The following is a 17,244-nucleotide window of genomic DNA, read 5'->3' as shown; positions in this document are numbered from 1 at the left end:
CTGGGATTGATGCTGGGGATCTTTGAAGTCAATGGCAGAACTCCCATTGTCTTCCCAGGATGAGATCCCATTTTGAGCACCTTTACCTTCTCTGTGGCCTGTGACTCCTTCTGTCTGTCTGAGCTGATTGTCATAGGCTGCAGCTATTGCTTTGCTGAATAAGTGTATCTGGAAGGTCAGAGGTAGCTCTAATGGCTGGCCTGAGGCAGAGGCAACCAGGCAGAGATACAGACAAAATTCCCAACAGAGCTCAAATGTTCTTGTCATTCTCCATATGGGGATGGATTTTTAACATTCCTAAAAGGCCACCACACATTTCTAAAGTTTTATTACATGCTGTGGATCACTGTGTAGATTTGCAGGCTCTGGGATGGAGAGATCAGTGTGTGATTAGGTGGTGGATCATCCAGCTAAACACTCCATGATCTCAGACAGTGACATGCAACAGTCTTGCCTCTCAGTGACTGGAAACCTGATAGAAGATATCAACTACCAAAAGCATTTGGGAATTCTCCCTAGTTCAGCTGGCAGAGATGCTGCTTTGGCATTTGAGTACCTGTTCTGAAATCCTAGCAAGGGTATAATCCTCATGCAACATGAAGATAAATCCATAGCATCTAATATTGCAACATATTTTCAGGGGGCTGCTGAAAGAACCCAGGTGTGTGGAACTTGCTTTTGTCCACATTAAATCAAATTCTCCCTTTCATTTAATTCACACGATTCTTGGTAAATCTTTCACAGGACCATCTGGAGCTACACAGATGAGAGCACTGTCTATTAGTTATAGCAGTCAGCTACTAGTCAGGACTATTAAGCTTAGCTCTATTAAGGTACATATAAAGCATCCATTACTGTAGTGTCTGAACTCCTCATAATCTTTATTGCATATATCTTCACAACACCTCTAAGGGAGGAAAGAGACACAGGGACTAAGTATCATACCTAAGGTGACACAAAAGGTCTGTGTCAGAGAAAGTAATTGAACACAGGTCTACCAAGCCTGAAGTTAACATGCAAACCACTGGACCATCCTGCCTCACTTATGTGGAGTGTGACCTTGGACAAAAAGTTGACAAAGTTAATTAATTGAAGTTTGTTAATCTCCTTGAGATCTTTGGTTTAAAGGCACTATAGATGGTCAAAGTATTACTAATTATTAAATATTATTATTCCCAGTTCCCTACCATTTGATACAGAATAACAATAATGTAGTCTTCTCCAATAATCTTTTAAACTGTATTTTATTAAGTTCGTCCAAAGCAGTTTCACTCAAATGTATCACACTCACTGGTAGAGATTAAAAATGGGAATGCCCATACATTCAGGATCAGATCTGTGGACATCTGGTCCAGTATTCAGTCTGATAGTGGCCAGCACTAAATGTGGGATAATCTGCCCCCCACATTAGGTCTCATCTTGATTTTTAACAGCTAAAGCTTGGACTAAGACCTGAAGTCTGAGGATAACTCTGGGTATTCTTGATATCCATATAAAAGTCAAGTTCCTGTTTGAATCTTGCTAAATTCTTGGCTTGCACAACTTCCTTGGCAATGAGTTCCACAGTCTAACTATGCATTGTGTGAAAACTATCAGAAAAATGTGTACTGGGAACTTGTATTAGTTCTCTACCTAGGTACTTACATAGCCCCCATCTGAGCATCTTAGATTAGATTTATGCAGCATCTAATGAAGTCTAATCTAGTGTCCAATGGAGACCAGGGCATAGAGGAGGAACATCTGGTTGAGATTCTCTCATGACTGGGATACTGTAATGAGGTCTGCACTGACAAATCCCTGCACCAACAGGGTGCTGCATGGACACAGAGGTTTCCAACATAGAGTTCACTGCAGGATCATGGCCTAAATAAAGGACCTGGATTGTCTGGTCTGCTAAATTCACTTTTCACTATGAACACAGCACAAAGTGGAGTGAAAGCAGCTGGAGAGAACCAGTGAAGAATTCCCCTCTTGCAGGGAAACTCACTGCTGGCAAAAAGCGGGGGAAGATGGTTCTGTTGCCTCTTGTGACAGCCTCCCCAGCATAGTAGGGAAGGGAAGGGTGGCAGCGGCTCTTGTTCCAGGGCCAGGGAGCAGCAACTGGCTGTAAGTGAGTGGAAAATCGGGCCCTTTATCCTTCAGATAGAGCATGATTTGAAACCACAGTACAAATCACTGATTGTACAGGTTAATTATTTTTTAATGTTTGTATCCTGTAAGGTGGCCAAGACAAAGAACATGTTTTCTTTTAATATTTGTGAGCCTGTTCAACTCTCTAGACATATTGCACAGGATCTTTGTCCTTGCAACATGTAACTTTGTTTCTCCCTCTGGTTTTGCAAAATAGCGTCACTTACCTTGTAAATTAAAGTGAGCCCTGTGGCATCACTCATCGTGATTTCCCGACCCCCAGAGGAAAATGAGTTCCTCGGAAACAGGTGTATTCCCTCAACTGCTTTCAAACGGGTGTTAAACCAGAAAAAGGCACTTTCATTCCCTAATAAGAATGTCCACACGGGGCTTTACCCGGATGTAACTAGAGAGGTGTAACTGTAGTGACATAGCTGTGCCGGAACATTTCCCCGTGTAGGTGAGCCCACAGAAAGAATGGAAATGATTTCGAATTTCCTTTGGGTGACACAGAGCAGGGAAGCCTGTGACGCCAGGTGAGTTCAGCTGCCCCCTAAGGACAATCAGCAGGCTCTGTAATAATTTCGGAGGAGGAAATGAATCACTTGGGAGAAATGAATCATAAAACTACCCCCTTGCTTAAGACAGCATGATTCTTTTCCCTTCAGCAGAGAAGTTCACTTCTCTATATATGGGGGAGGCGCGGAAGGTGCGGGAATGGGGGGTGGGTTTCAAGGTGCAGTGTTCCTTTAAGAGTCGAATGGAATGTATCAAAACAAAAAGGCTGCTCGGGCATTGGCTGGGAGGTCAGCACGTGAGTTCACAGCTGATTTCCTGGCTTTTTTTTTTTTTTTTTTTTTTTGGTGTGTGTGTTGCCGTGTGTCAGTTTCAGCAGGCGCTCACCATGTCTCTCCCCGCCGGTCCTCGTCCTGTCCCTTCCCCCTGCTGACCAGGGAGAGAAGGAGTGAGTCCAGCCCTAGAAGAACGAACGACATCTCTCTGCCCCCGTTAAAAAAAAAAAAACAACCACCATCACCACCCACCCAGCAGCATGGCACATGCCGCTCAGCTCAATATCCTGGAGCAGAACTGCCCCATCCAGGTGGAGCACGATCGCAAGAGGAGACAATTCACAGTGCGGCTGAATGGTAAGGTTCCGGCTGACCCTGGGATCTCACTTTTCTTTCTTCCCTTTCTCTCGCTGTCCTCCACCCTCACCGGTTTTCTATCTTTTGTTTGCAAGTAAAGCAAAGAGGCTGGTAACGAGAAGAGTGCCCTCTAGCTAAATCAGGGACTGGCTTTCCTCTCACAGCTAGGGAATTCTCTCTCCTTCTTCCTTTTCCTAAATTATTTTACAGCAACATCGAGGGTGGTTATGCAACAGATTAGTTTTGGTGTCAACAAAGAGCCACTGAATAGCAAAGAGCGATAGAGGAGGTAAAGGAACATGCCTCAATCTATTCCCCTGCAAGCTCTTCTCTCAGTAACCTTCCATTCCTCTAGCCTGTCTTTGTTACTTTCTGGTAAACTGCTGCTGTATCTGTTCCCCCTCAGGTTAGTAGAGGAACACCTGTCCCTTAAGATGTATTTATAAACATTTTTAGCTGTGCACAGCTGGTTACCTTGTCTGGCCTGAACAAGAGCTCTGTGAATCTCCAAAGCTTGTCTCTTTCCCCGACAGAAGTTGGTCCAATAAAAGATATTCTCTCACCACTTTGTCTCTATTTATAAACAGACCACTAAGGTTGATACTACCCACTTCTTCCCTTTTCTGTTAACTGCCTCGATTGCCAAGCCCTCCCTATATACTGACTAATCACAGTTTAAAAAAAAATGTAAACTCCCCTCACTGACATATCTAACTAGCCCTGGATCATGTGCTCAAAACTAACAGGAGCAGATAGCAGGTTGTTGGTTAAATTCCTTTTGTTTTTTAGACTGGTGATGGGAAGGCACAGAGTGGAAATAACGGACTTTCTGTAAATTACTCTGAGATGTGAAAGATTATCCACAGCTTTTTGTTTTCAGGACAGGGGAGATAATTTTGATAGGTGCTTACAAAACAACATTTTAAAGCTGGATGGGAACTTCTTGGAGTGTGACTTCTCTGGCTTTGGTGTGCTCTCAGTGAATTGCACATAATGAAAGTGGTAAGAAGCCAGGTTGCAGATTTAAAAAAAGAAGTAATTTCTACCTTGGAGTGTAGAGTTGTAGGGGGAGGAAGAAAACTGTTAGGCCTTAATTCTGTAAACACTTATGCATATACTTAACTTGGCTGCTGTGAGCAGTTTCATTGATTGAGCGGGACTACTTGTGGTAGTCAAGTTAAGCACATGTGTAAGTATTTGCAGGATTAGGACCTCAGAGGCTACAAGCTGGCCTATAACATTCAGATAATAGAAATTAAAGCTTGATGTAGCTAAATAAATTTGAAGTCCTCTCCAAGACCCCAATCCTAAAAGTGCAGAGAGCTCTTGGCACGAGGCCAGGGGAGGGGCTGTATCTGATCTGTTTTAGGCCCAATCTGTGACCACTTAGCACAGGAGAAATCCTACTGAAATCAGTAGAACTACTTATGGGCATGTTTGCAAGATCAGAGCCTGTTATAGTTAGTAATGCCACAACAATCTGGTTCTAATGTGGACCCTAGTAGCTATCCCTCTTGCTGCATTTGATTAGCTGTAAGAATGAGAAATAGGCACCCAACAATATCTCCTGTTGTCAGGCAAAGATTTTTCTCAGCCTGTTTTAATGGTTAGTTCCAAATGTACAAAGATCCCAAAGGCTGTTTTGTTTTTTGTTTTGTTTAGTTGAGCAAAATAGCCTGTCTTCTGGCTCTACAGAAATTGCAGGGTAGATTGCTTAAAAATGTCAATGGATAGTTCAGAAATTATATGTGCAGTAGGAGGCATTCTCAATAAAATAACAAGAATAGTCCTACATTTTATTCTAGTTTGTCTGTCTGTTTGTTTGTTTGTTTTTTAAACCACTAATTACAAGTGCAGTCTTCAGGCTCAGCAATGGGTGAGCAGGACCGGACACTAAAGGTTGCAAGCTGAGTATGGGGAGATAGAGAAACTGATTAAGCCAAGCGGTCTCTTGGAATTGCAAGAGATCAAAATAAATCCATTGTGATGGGTTCCCACTTGAAACCTGTATGCAGAGTCATAAATTGGTGCCATTGTTTAAAACTTGTTTGCACATGCAAAAAGTGAGGGGAAGGCTATGGGCAGCAGATTATTAGGGATTTAATTTCTCATCAGAGTACTCCAGATTAAAATCTCTGGCAGTCAGGTTGTTGGCAAGTGATCCTCAGCAGCTTGAAGGGGGGCTGGTGGAGAATACACTTCAAACAAACAGAAAACCACCTATTCAAAAATGTAATGTGGATAAGCTAATTTCAGCCTGACACAAAATGAGTCACTTCAGTAAGGGACTGATTTAACTCCTGTGAGGTCAATGAGAATCATTTCAGTGGGAGATGGATTGGGCTCCAATGGTCAGATTTTCAAGAGGTGGGTGTGCTGGCTGTCAGTGCCTCAGTGGTTGCTGCTGAGTATGGGGCATGTGAGAATCTGGCTTGGATTCTTTTGAAAACTTGGTCCTCCATGATTCCAAATGCAACATCTCAGCAATGGTATGGTGAGCTACTCCTATCACTGTTAAGTACTTCTATGCCACCATTCATCTGCACAGTTTAAAACACTGCATAGAAATTTAGTAGTATTGTATCCATTCTGTAGATGGGGAAATGGAAGTACAGAGAAATTAGGTGACTCATATAATGAATCAGTGGCTGAGGTGGGAATAAAACCACAAACTTGTCCTAACCATTCAAATATGCTCCATGTTTATTGCTCCAATGTCAATCAATCTATTTTTATTTTCACATCATTATTAGCCATTGGTTTATAAAATCAAAACCTAGAATGCAGTCACAAGATAAATGTCTCTTATTAGGAGAATGTGGCTTGGTGCTTGTTTCCAATAAATCCCTAGCAGTGAGAGACCTTCCATCTGTCCCATTTCTGTTGTGCTTAATCTCAGCGGCACTTTAATGCCCTTGTTTGAATTCTCCCTAACACAGTAAAACCTGCAAACATAGGTGGAGTTCCTGTGAGTTCGAAGGGGTACCCAGATCACAATGCTCTTGTCATATGCAACATGAGGCAGGCATACCAACAATTCCCTGATCCCCTCACATACCATCTACGGACTTCAGGAGCCATTGCTAGTTCAAAAACACCTAATGGTACTGCTGTGCCTGAAACACAGAAGTAACTGTATATAGGTTAAGAATAGGTTTCAGAGTAACAGCCGTGTTAGTCTGTATTCGCAAAAAGAAAAGGAGTACTTGTGGCACCTTAGAGACTAACCAATTTATTTGAGCATGAGCTTTCGTGAGCTACAGCTCACTTCATCGGATGCATGTTAAGAATGTGTCAGTATCTAAAGCTGTTCATGGTTCATCATTGTTTCCGTCTGCTCCCTGTGCCTAAGCTGATGAAATTCTCTTCTCTCACGTGAGGCATATTAATCATCTTACGGGGAACTCTTAGCTTCACCCCATTTCTCCCCAAAAAATTCTTTGCCATATATGGCTTATAAAATTCTGAATAAAAGCAGCTGCTTCATTTTAATGCATTCCCATTCCTTCTTTGCCTCCCAAATGCTGAAGGGACCTAAAAGTGAATTTGGCTATAAACAGACTTCACTGAGTTTCATTGAGCTAACTGGATTTTTAATCAGCTAAGGTTGTGTTAGAAACCCAGGCGAAGAAAACTGTTCACAGTATGACGTTCTTTTTAAGCTGACCGAGCTCCTGTAACATACCACAGCTGTCCTCTCCAACTACTTAATCTTGAGGTAAATTCTCAACAGGAAACTGTTTTAAAAAAAAAAAAAAAAAAGTGAGCCCCTCTGTTTTCTAAGTAAGTCCCTTTCAGTGGCAGTTGCATTGTCTCTGCTTAACACTGTATGCCGTGGTCTGTTTCTTCCTGTAGTAACATGCCAGTTGCTTAGTGTCATTGCTAAGAAATCTGGTCTTGCTCTTGGTAGGGTGCTCCCTGGATCAGACAGATGCAGTAGCTTCTTAGAGCAACTTGTTCCTCTTAATTCTGCCTTTCTCTTCTGCAGTAACTTCCTCTAACAGCTTTAATGATCCTCTTTGAACTCCCCAGCCATCAAAGTTTAGGAATAGTGTCCTCTCTGAGCTGAGAGCTGGGGAATGATCTAGTGAGGAGAAAATAAAACCATTCCCTGGGAGTGGCTTCTACCTATTTTTAAGGAACTGTGCCAGTTTACCAAAGTAGGAGTCAGATTCACAAAGTCTGGGAGTGTTACTCTGGATTTACACCAGTGTAACTGAGATAAAAATTTGGCCCAAAGGCAGCAGCTCACGTCAGCCCTACCCTTCATTACATTGGGTGCACAGAATGCTCTGTTGTGGACTGGACCATGCAGAAGCAAATGGGAGGCAAGCAGCAGAGAACACCTGCCTTCAGTCTCATCTGTCTAGTATCTGGACATCTCCCACATCTTTAACGTATCCCCTAGCACCCCTGGGAGGGAAGGAAGTATTAGTGTTCTATTGCACAGACAGGGAACTTACACAGTGAGGCTAAATGACTTGCCTGAGATCACGCAAGAAGCCTGTAGCAGAGCAGGGAAATGACCCCTGGTCTTCTGAGTCCCAGGCTAGCACCCTACCCATTGGACCATCCTTCGTTCGTGGCCTCATGCTCCTCATGAAAGTCTCAAGCAGTAGTAGCAACTAACATCTTAAAGCCTGAGAGCTGTTTGAAAGTGGAGACGGTGAGGAGCTGGTGAGACAGTGCTCTTTTGTTACACACAAAATCCATTTTGGCCGGCCGGCCATCTGTCAGCTCTGAGTAAATCCCAATTTCACGGACTGCCCAGAAACAGTGAAGTTAGCCCAGTATCGTGATTTCTTTTTCCTACAGCGTGAAGGCAGAAGTGGGAATGTCCACTTCCCCTTCCCTGCTGTTGAGAAAATCACAGCCCTGGGGTAATATGGCCGCTGGTGGCAGGGGAAGGGGACTCTAACCACTTGGCACCAGCTGCTTCCTGTCTGGCTAGCCAGTAGGGAGAGGGGGCCGGCACTGACAAGGTGAGGCAATTCGGAGCCCCAGCCTGGCCCACCCCACAGCACCCGCTTGGCGCATGAGCGGGTGTGTGAAGGGGGCCCTCCCCGGGTGGGTGGATCAGGGTGTGTATGTGAAAGGGACCTTCCCCAGCAGGGTGTGGGGGGGTTGGATCCTGGTCTCGCCCGGATCCTTGTGCTCCAAGTGGCAGATGCTAATCTCAGCTCCTGCGATGTCTCCCCTAGGCCTGCTGGAGGCTGCTGCAGGGTGGTCTGGGGCTCCTAAATTCTGTGTGTTGTCGGTGCTGCCCCCCATCCCAGGCTGGCCAGACAGGAAGCAGCACCAGCAGCCTGGACTAGAGCTGGGCCATACGGACAGTGCCGTGTGTAAGACACCATCTACCCATCATACCACATACGCTCTATCCCCTGGGCTGGGACTGGCCTGCCACCTATCCACCCCTCTCTGGGACAGAACCAACCCACTACCCCCCATTAGCAGCTGGGGCCTCAGCCAGGAGGAGGAAGCTGGGACGCCGGCTTCCATCTATCCACTGTTGGAAAAGTCAGAGCAGTTTGTGGGGAGGGGGGACTTGGTGGCTGTGCATCTCCCGTGAAATGCCAACACTTACCCATGGGGCTGCCCTGATGACTTTATTTTAATAACCCATGATTTACACAAGGCCTTATCTTTAAGGGAAGGTGGAGCTGGATGGGCTTGTGATCTTAAGACCCAGAACAGATGCCATGTGTTCTCCTCTTTGTGAGGAAAGGTTAGCTGCTAAGTGACCACATAATGTTTGACTCAATGAAACTCTTGTATAATAATAATAATAAAAAAAAAGAGAGAGAGAGTCACGTGCTGAATGCACTTACAGCCTGATTTTAAGAGGGGCCGAGCACCCACGATGCAGTGTGGGCTGCAGCCGTTGAGCACCTCTGCACTCAGCTCGCTAGTGTGCTTAGCCTGTATTAGATCTACTGAAAACACAGAGCATTTCCTGACGGGCTGGGCTCGATTTGTTTCGTTTTGTAAGACTAGGAACTAAATTCAGAGGAGGTGTGTAAAGGAGCGTAATGGTGCAACCCCCGCAGTGTAGACAAAGCCTTAGATTCCAGTTCACTTGGTCAGACTCCCTTAGACCTACTCATACATCCGTGATTCACATGCCAAGGAGCCAGAAAAAGCCGGGGGTGGGAGGGCTGCTATGCACCTCATTACATCGTCCTCTTAGTTGCTTCACTCCTCTCTTCTGACCCCTCAGCTGCTTAGTTGCACTGACTCAGACTCCCTTATGTTCAGAGGGCCAAATTCAGAAGGTAATGTGCAAAGGAAAGGAGTGTCTGCAAGTTGCACACGATCATGTTTACTGCCTCGGGACCAGCCAGGGTGGGGGCGCCATTGAGTCGAGCGCTATACAAGCAGAGTAATGCCATCCCTGCCCCCGGAGAGTTTAGGGCTCGTCTACACTACCTGCTGGATCGGCGGGCAGCGATCGATCCAGTGGGGGAGTCGAATTATCGTGTCTAATACTCCCCTTACTCCAGGGAGAGAGACTGCAGGCAGTGGTGAGCTGGAGCCGGTTGTTAAATTTAGAAGCCCTTTTAGAACCGGTTGTTCCGCGAAGGACAACCGGTTCTGAAAGGGCTTCTAAATTTAACCGGTCAAAAGTGATGCCTTAGGCGCCGACTCCCTGGGTGCTCTGAGGCTGGAGCACCCAAGGGGAAAATTTGGTGGGCGCAGAGCACCCGCCGGCAGCTCCCCGCCCCACCCCCGGCCCCAGCTCACCTCACCTCCGCTCCACCTCCGCCTCCTCCCCTGAACGCGCCGCCCCGCTCTGCTTCTCAGCCCCCCACCCTGGGCTTCCCAGGGAGGCGGAGCTGAGGTGAGCTCGGGCGGGGGGGGGGCGGCATGAGGAGGACCGCCCGTGCCGCAGCAGGTAACCCCGGGGGGGGGGGGCGTAGGGGAACCGCTCCACGCCCCAGCTCACCTCCGCCACCCTCCGTCTGAGTGGGAAGCCACGGCCTGCTTCTCAGTCCTCCCCGGCTTCCCGCCGAACAGCTGATTCGCAGGAAGCCGGGCGGGGCGGGGTGCGCGGAGAAGCAGAGCGGGGCGTGTTCAGGGGAGGAGGTGGAGCAGAGGTGAGCTGGGACCAGCACCCAGGGAGTCGGCGCCTAAGGTGCCACTTTTGATGTGATCAGTGGGGGAGCGGCCGCTCCCCCCCAGCTATGCTCCCCCGCCCCTAGGAGCCAGAGGGACCTGCCGGATGCTTCCTGGGAGCTGCCCTAGGTAAGCACCGCCGGGATTCCCCACCTCGTCCCCCGGCAGGTGCCTCTGGCTCTTAGGGGTGGGGTGGGCACCCACTACGGTGGCCCACGAGACCCTCCTGCCCGGTTCTGGGGGCAGTCAGGGGACAGGGGAGGGGGGTGGATGGGGCAGGGGTCCTGGGGGCGGGGCGTCAAGGAACGCAGGGGGGTTGGATGGGGCAGGAGTCCTAGGGGGCGGGGGAGGGCAACGACCCCCTCATGGGGTGAGGAGGGAACCCGTTGTTAAGATTTTGGCAGCACATCACTGACTGCAGGCTTCTTCCTTGCTGCCACCTACACTTTTGCTGGCCTCCAGGCTTTATAGAATCCCTTGCCTATTCCCTCACAGGTGAGCTTCTTTCTGATCAAAGCTCTCCACACTGCCTAAATCTTCCTTGTTTGCTGCATACTTGTGATTGGGCCTGCCTGGCTTAATTCCGCTCTCTCAGGGCTGATGTGGGGCGTACACCCCATCACATATAGCTGTCCTGGCAAAGTACCCATCGTGTAAGCATGGCCTTCGAGTCCCCTCTGAACTCCCCCGTGCATCTGCCACCATTTCAGGAGATGAAAATAAATGCTTGAATTGCCTTGGTAGCAAGCTTAGGCACCTTGTCCTGACCTCACCCATCCTGGGTGATCATTACTTTTCCGCACTGTGGAGAGGGAGAGATTCCTGCTTTGGCATATCTGTGTAAGAGAGGATCAAAGTGGACCTTGCACAGATAGGGAAGTCAAGGATTCAACATCTCAGCTGGCCAAGGGGGAAACTTAACTGTGAGCTGGGATGGCACCAAATAGAATCATACTTCATTTTTCAGTCACATTTGTTTGCAGCACACTCAACCCAAGAGTTTGTAACTGATCCCCAGTCTCCTACAGTGCTAGCAGAGCCCATTCAGAGGCAGGAGAGGTATGTGAAAATGACATTGTGGTGACTCAGCAGAGTTAGTTAATTTAACCAAAGACTCAGGTTCCATTTTATTTCTTGGTGAAAGTTCAAGAGTTCTGATTCTAAGTTCTGATTCTATCTTATCTGAGTCATTCACCCCTATTGCACGGTGTAATTCTCTTAAACCAGTGCCCTGAAAGGAAAAGAGCTTTTGAAATCCTGGTGGGTGTCTTTACCTGTGAAATCATGATGGCTCTTTGTTTTCTGTGTTCTGAACCTGTCCGTTTCTTATGGCTCTACCCACATGTAGAATTCAGCAGCCGTTCCGTGTTCAGGTACAAACTGTTGCAGATGGCATAAACACACTGTGTTATCTCCGAGGGATCTTACTTGTGTTCTCTCTTGTGTGGGTATTCTCCGTGTACAATGGAGGTTATTCTGAATGGAAGGGTTGCTGTTTGTGTCTGGAGGGGAAAACCTCTCATTCAGAGAAATATATGCACGTAGTTCTTTTCTTTCTGGGGGTACCTGACAAACCAATAAACTCCCAGGGTACTTGCACGAGACAGCAATGCAAGAGGAAACTGTCCTGATGCAAAGACGAGATCTGCTAAATACGCTTTCTTCATACCGAAAGAACAGAGTTGATAAAAGAGCAGAACCTTTTGATCTGATAGCTAGTCAGTGAATGGCAGTTTGTCACATACCTGCTCATCAGATTTCTGAGATACATGTTCTCCCTCTCTTCTGCCCCGCCTCTTGTCCCTTCTGTAACGGTTTAGCTCATGGAAGAAGCTGATCTCTCAACTCACTAAGTGCCTGACCACAGCTTGTGGGGATGGCTGAGAAGATAACGTTGCTAGAATCTGGGTTTTGTGATGGGAAGCCAAAGCCCTTGACTGTCTTGTTTGGAAAGTGTTGGTTTACCTGGCTGTAACTGAATATTGCTGATGACTGATTGATTGCAAAGGTGAGGTGCTGCTCAGCTTGCCTGACTCGAGTTCAGGATTCATTAGCTCTGGAGATTGCTTCTCCCCCGTTGGATTCCACCCTCCCTCTGCACTGCAGCAAGGCCCGGAGCATGACGGAGTGGAGAAGGTGGCCCAGTCTCTTAGCTTTCCTCCATCCTGCAGGGACTGCTTTGACAGGGTGACTTCTTTTGGGACAAGGAGATGGTACTCCTGCATCTGTTCTGCAAGGCTCAATTGTAGGCTTTAGATCTGCTCCTAAGCACGATCCCTGCTCCAGGATGTCACCAACTCCTCTCCGCGGAACTATGAAGCTATTCAGAGCTCACTTATGTGATGCAGCCTGAATCTCAGTTGCGCATTTTGACCTGGCCTGCACTAGGTGTTTCCCTCATTAGTTACCAGGTGTTAGCTAACCTGGTGAGAACACACCTCTTTTCCTAGAGATTGTGCCCCTGTGCTCTTAGTTTGTCTTGAAATGAGACATGATGAAGGATCCCCATAGTGGGGGAATTGCCTCCTCACCCCGTCAGCTAGCTGTTTGTTTGTGCCCTGATGCAAGAGGGTTTATATCCCTGACATGGTCATCCTGCCTAACGTACCTGCCGACGTTGCACCTCTTCCTGCCCACTCTGCTTGGTTAATTTCCAATTTATCATCTCTGCCGTAGGCTAGTTTCTGGAACCATTCAAAACTGGCTGGAATGTGTGCTTGGGAAACTTGCCTGATAAGTTTCACTGGAGAGTTTAAAGGTCTTGGTCTTAGACAAAAAATTCCTGCCAGTGCCAGGAATGCACTGATTCAACATTAATGTTAACGCAGCATTAGCACCGGTGGGAATCCTTTGTAAATTGCCCCTGATAGACTGTGCCTCTGTCAAGCAATAGCAACAGGGAGGGACCAGATGCTGAGGCTATGTCTTACATGTAAAACGTAGAGATACTTCATTACCCATGGCAAACTCAGTCAACCAGCACGTCCGCATCCTAAAAAGCCCACTAGGGCTACTCCCGTTTCTGCCACAACTTCCAAAGCTGATCTCCGGGCAGTTAATTGAATGGCTACACCCCTCATTCCCAAAGTCAGTGGGTTTCAATCCATTCAGTTTCTCATAGGAAAAGCTTTACAACATGGCAATGAAAAGCCATCAGTCTCTTACTCAGCCAGGGTCACTGCTGCAGGGGAATCCTGGACTGTGAATTGCAGGAGTCTGACTGGAGGTGAGAGGGCTCTGGGAAGCTTTTGGCCATATAACTTCATCTTTTTGGGATGTGGCTGTTTGGGCTGGATGGGGAGGGAAATTTGGAGCCCTGGGAGATGGAAAACAAGAAAGAATCAAGAAAGAGAATCCAGACTCTGGCTAGAAATGTCTGTGCTTTGCCCCATTAGCTCGGAAAGGGCCCTGGATGGGAGTAGCACATGCTGGTGGTTGTCTTTATAGACTGTTTGTATCTTCCATACTGTCCCAAAGGGGTGAGTTAGGTAGTGGGCACTCAGTGACCCTGTAAGCTAATGCAAAAGCTATTAAGGCAGTTGTTCTCAAGTTGTTCTTGCAGCCCATCTTGCTATGAATTGATGCATCTTTCCTGTGCCCCTCAACTGCCCTGCCCTGTACAGTCACCCTTCCCTCTCCTCATTGCACACACAACAGAGCAAGGGAGGCGGAATGTTTCTCTCTTCTGTTCGCAAGTGTTTAGATCTCTTCCTCCTTTTGCTCCTCCCACCTGCTCAGGACAGAGGCCGGGGATGCCCATTTTTGGGCCCCATCAGGCTGGGGCCGCACATGCTGTCCTGGCTCAGCTAAGTGCCATGGGAGCAGAGGAGAAGGCTGGGGCAGCAGGAGACTGCAGACCTGTATATATGAGCCGCTCCCAAGGCTTGCTGGGTTAGGAGCCACCACTGGGTGAGGGAGAGAAGAGGCGAGCAGCTTTGCAGGACGCATTTAGTGGGGGTGGCATGGATCAGACCTGTTTTTACCATTCATTTGCTAGTCCTTTTTGTAACAAGCCGAATTCAAAAGTCTGACTCGCTGGATTTTGACTCTAAATTCTCAAGCACCATTTTTCTTCCTTTGCCAATCTGTAGATTTCAGTTATCATCGCTGAAAATATTTGATGGTCAGTTTGTGTGCGTACGGTGAAATCGACCTTTACCGATGGTCTGACCTTTACCGGACCTTTACCTTCCCAAACCTACCTAGGGGGTTAAGGGGATGTTCCCGGTAACCTTTAAATCTAACATTTCATCTCTGGTCTTCCTCCTAAATTAGCTCCTCTCCCAGGTCCGGTTCTCTGCAGGAATGCGCACTGTAGGATATTATTATAGACATTGTAGGATATATAGCACTGTGGTAGCTACTTGATAGTGCGTGTACAGTGGCAGCCTTTCATTCCTGATTGAGTTCAACAGGCCTGTTGTGCCAAAGTATCTCGAGACCCCGGGCTGTGAGGCGGGCTCGGAGGCGTCCTGTGCATTCCAGCTGGACTCCCCTCCTGGGTTTGCAGACAGCCAAGTTCCCCTGCAGTAAAGCTAGGTTTCAGAGTAAGCTGTAACAGCTGGAGCTGCCTTCCTGGGCTAGAGGAGGGGATGGATGCTGGAACCCGGCAATGCCTCTGTCTCCCTGATTGGTTTGTGAATTCCCTGTTACAGCAGAATTGTAACTTCCCTGGCTGCCATTCTATGTTCTTTGCAGTCTCAGGGGATCTTGCCTTTTTCTGATTTCTCTCCCCCACCCCCACCCACCCACTTTGACATCAGGAGGCTCTTCATGGGGTGTTGTGACGTTAGTGAAGTTCCTATTCATTTTTTTCAGTCATGCAGCTTATAAAACACACCTCAGCGGTAAGGACAACTTTCTGGCTAATCCTGTGTAGGGGGACAGAAGCCCTTAAGTAGAGTCTCTGGGCTGGATGAAGAGGAGATTCCCACGGTGATAAATCATTATTAGAGTGATGTTTCTGTGCAGAATGTGGAGGAGCTGTCAGAAACTCCACTGGGAGTAGGGAGGCCTGCTGGTTAGGGCACTAGCCTGGGACTCGGAATTCCCTGCTCCACCAAAGGCTTCCTGTGTGAATCTTGGGACAGTCACGTCGTCTCCCTGTGCCTCAGTTTCCTTATCAGTACAATGGGGATAATAGCTCTGATCTGCCTCACAGGGGTGTTGTGAGGCTAAATATACTGAAGACTGTGAGATGCTCAGGTACTATAGTGACTGGGGGTTGGCAGATAGATTCCAAGAGGTGGGTTACAAAGACCTTCACGGTGTCCCTGACAGGCTGATCCCCTCAGCATGTGGATAACATGACCTGCACCTTCTCACACCTGCCCAAAGCTGCTGATCTTGTTACACACCTTCCTTGTGGCTGTGCACTTTGTGAGTTACACCAGGTCAGCCTCTGTCAGGCACCGTGGGCCAAACTCGGAAGTGATGTGTGTTTGTCTAAGACACAGGTTCTCAACCTGCCAGTTGTGACTTGATGGGGCAGGGAGGGTTCATGACTTCTTTGCCCTTCCCATATTCCTGCATGGCAGGAAGTGGGGAGTGTCCCAGTACAGAAGAGGTTGGGAACACTGTCAGGGAATCTCTGCTCGTGTGACATGCAAGCTGAAGGGGTGGAGGAAGGTGGTGTTCATATCATCTTAGACTCTCTCCTGAATTTGGCCCAGAAAGGGACTGTGAATCCAGAGTGTTTGAATAAATGCAAAGTAACAAAGGTGCAGAGTTATTGGTCTCCTGCTGTCTGTGTGTCTCTCTCCCCTTCCCCCCCCTCCTCCCGTCCCCCTGGCCATGTGCTTCCTCATTAGTCAGCATTCCTGATTTGATCTCCTCTGGGTTTTAGCGCCTGAATGTACAAAAGTGTTAAGCAAAATCCTGGGATTGAAGGGAAAGCCCATGTGAGACAATAACTGGCCTTCCAGGGCTGCCCAGCCCGCGATCCCTGGTGTTCCCTGGACCACAGCAGCCTTTTGCTCCATCCCCCACCATGGCGCTGCCTGTCCTATTGTTTTCCCTGCTTGGAGGCTTCCTAGTATTGATACTGCCGAGATCAGCCCTCATTGTTCAGAGGGTGAGAGCAGGAGGCATTGCCCTGCTGGCTGAAGGGCTGGCGGAGCTTAGTCCAGGTTAGCCCACTCGTGCCAGTCACATGCTGATGGCGTCTTGTTCGTGGGCATGTCTCTCAGGATGGTTGGCAAGGGGTGTCTAATGCTTTCTAGTGTCTGGAACCCACTTCTCACTAGGGAACCGCAAACTCATCCGGCCTAACGTCTGCCTACCTCGCATGGCTTTATGCTCACCCACCCCAGGATGTCCCCTGATTGCTGATGTGGCATTCTCTGCCCTCTGATGAGCTGCCCCATTATTCCATAGGGTAAGGCCTTTCCCATGCCCAGATTGCGGGGGGAAGGCAGTTAATGTCTTCCCTGGTACTGCCGGCTGCAGTCCGTCCATTGAAATCCTGCGCAGTGTCCTGCGGGACCTGCTACATCCATAGTTCCTGGGGTGAATTGGGTCTAGTGGACTTGGCACTTTGAGCAGCCGCGCAGCTACGTTGCTACCACCCGTTGGCAGCTGGTGCCAACCTTCTTCCCACTTCTGACCCCCCGTCAACCCCACCAGACTGAATGAACTGGAGCTACAGTGGCATCCTGGCAACACCCAATCCGTGTGCAAACTGGAGCTACTTTCCTCTGGGTCTGCTGGGGATCTGCCCCATTAGGTGCTGCCCCAGCTTACACTGAAGACTTGAGGAGTTTTCTAGGAGTGTCTGTGGGAGCTGGTTTAAACCCTAAGTTTGTCACCTTGCTTCCACCGCTGCATAAGGGCCTGTTTTGATCATAAGCTG

At 48.1% G+C, this 17,244-nt stretch overlaps 1 protein-coding gene across 2 annotated transcripts in view; it reads left to right on the top strand.

Moving 5' to 3' along the window:
* Nucleotides 1–2,560: 2,560 nt before the first annotated feature.
* The window catches only part of NATD1 (N-acetyltransferase domain containing 1), a 36,223-nt gene continuing 21,539 nt past the window's right edge, over nt 2,561–17,244 (top strand). Inside the window, exons 1-2 of one of the 2 annotated variants that reach the window (XM_073361882.1) lie at nt 2,561–2,666; nt 3,017–3,278. In XM_073361882.1, the coding sequence (XP_073217983.1) occupies nt 3,182–3,278 (97 nt within the window). In that variant the 5' untranslated portion in view covers nt 2,561–2,666; nt 3,017–3,181. Of the gene's footprint in view, nt 2,667–2,998; nt 3,279–17,244 lie in introns of those variants that run through there. The other variant, XM_073361881.1, reaches the window with a different exon arrangement.

The sequence above is a fragment of the Lepidochelys kempii genome, chromosome 10 (genome assembly GCF_965140265.1).
Source record: "Lepidochelys kempii isolate rLepKem1 chromosome 10, rLepKem1.hap2, whole genome shotgun sequence".
NCBI lineage: Eukaryota > Metazoa > Chordata > Testudines > Cheloniidae > Lepidochelys > Lepidochelys kempii.
This window is presented reverse-complemented; position numbering and strand designations above follow the sequence as displayed.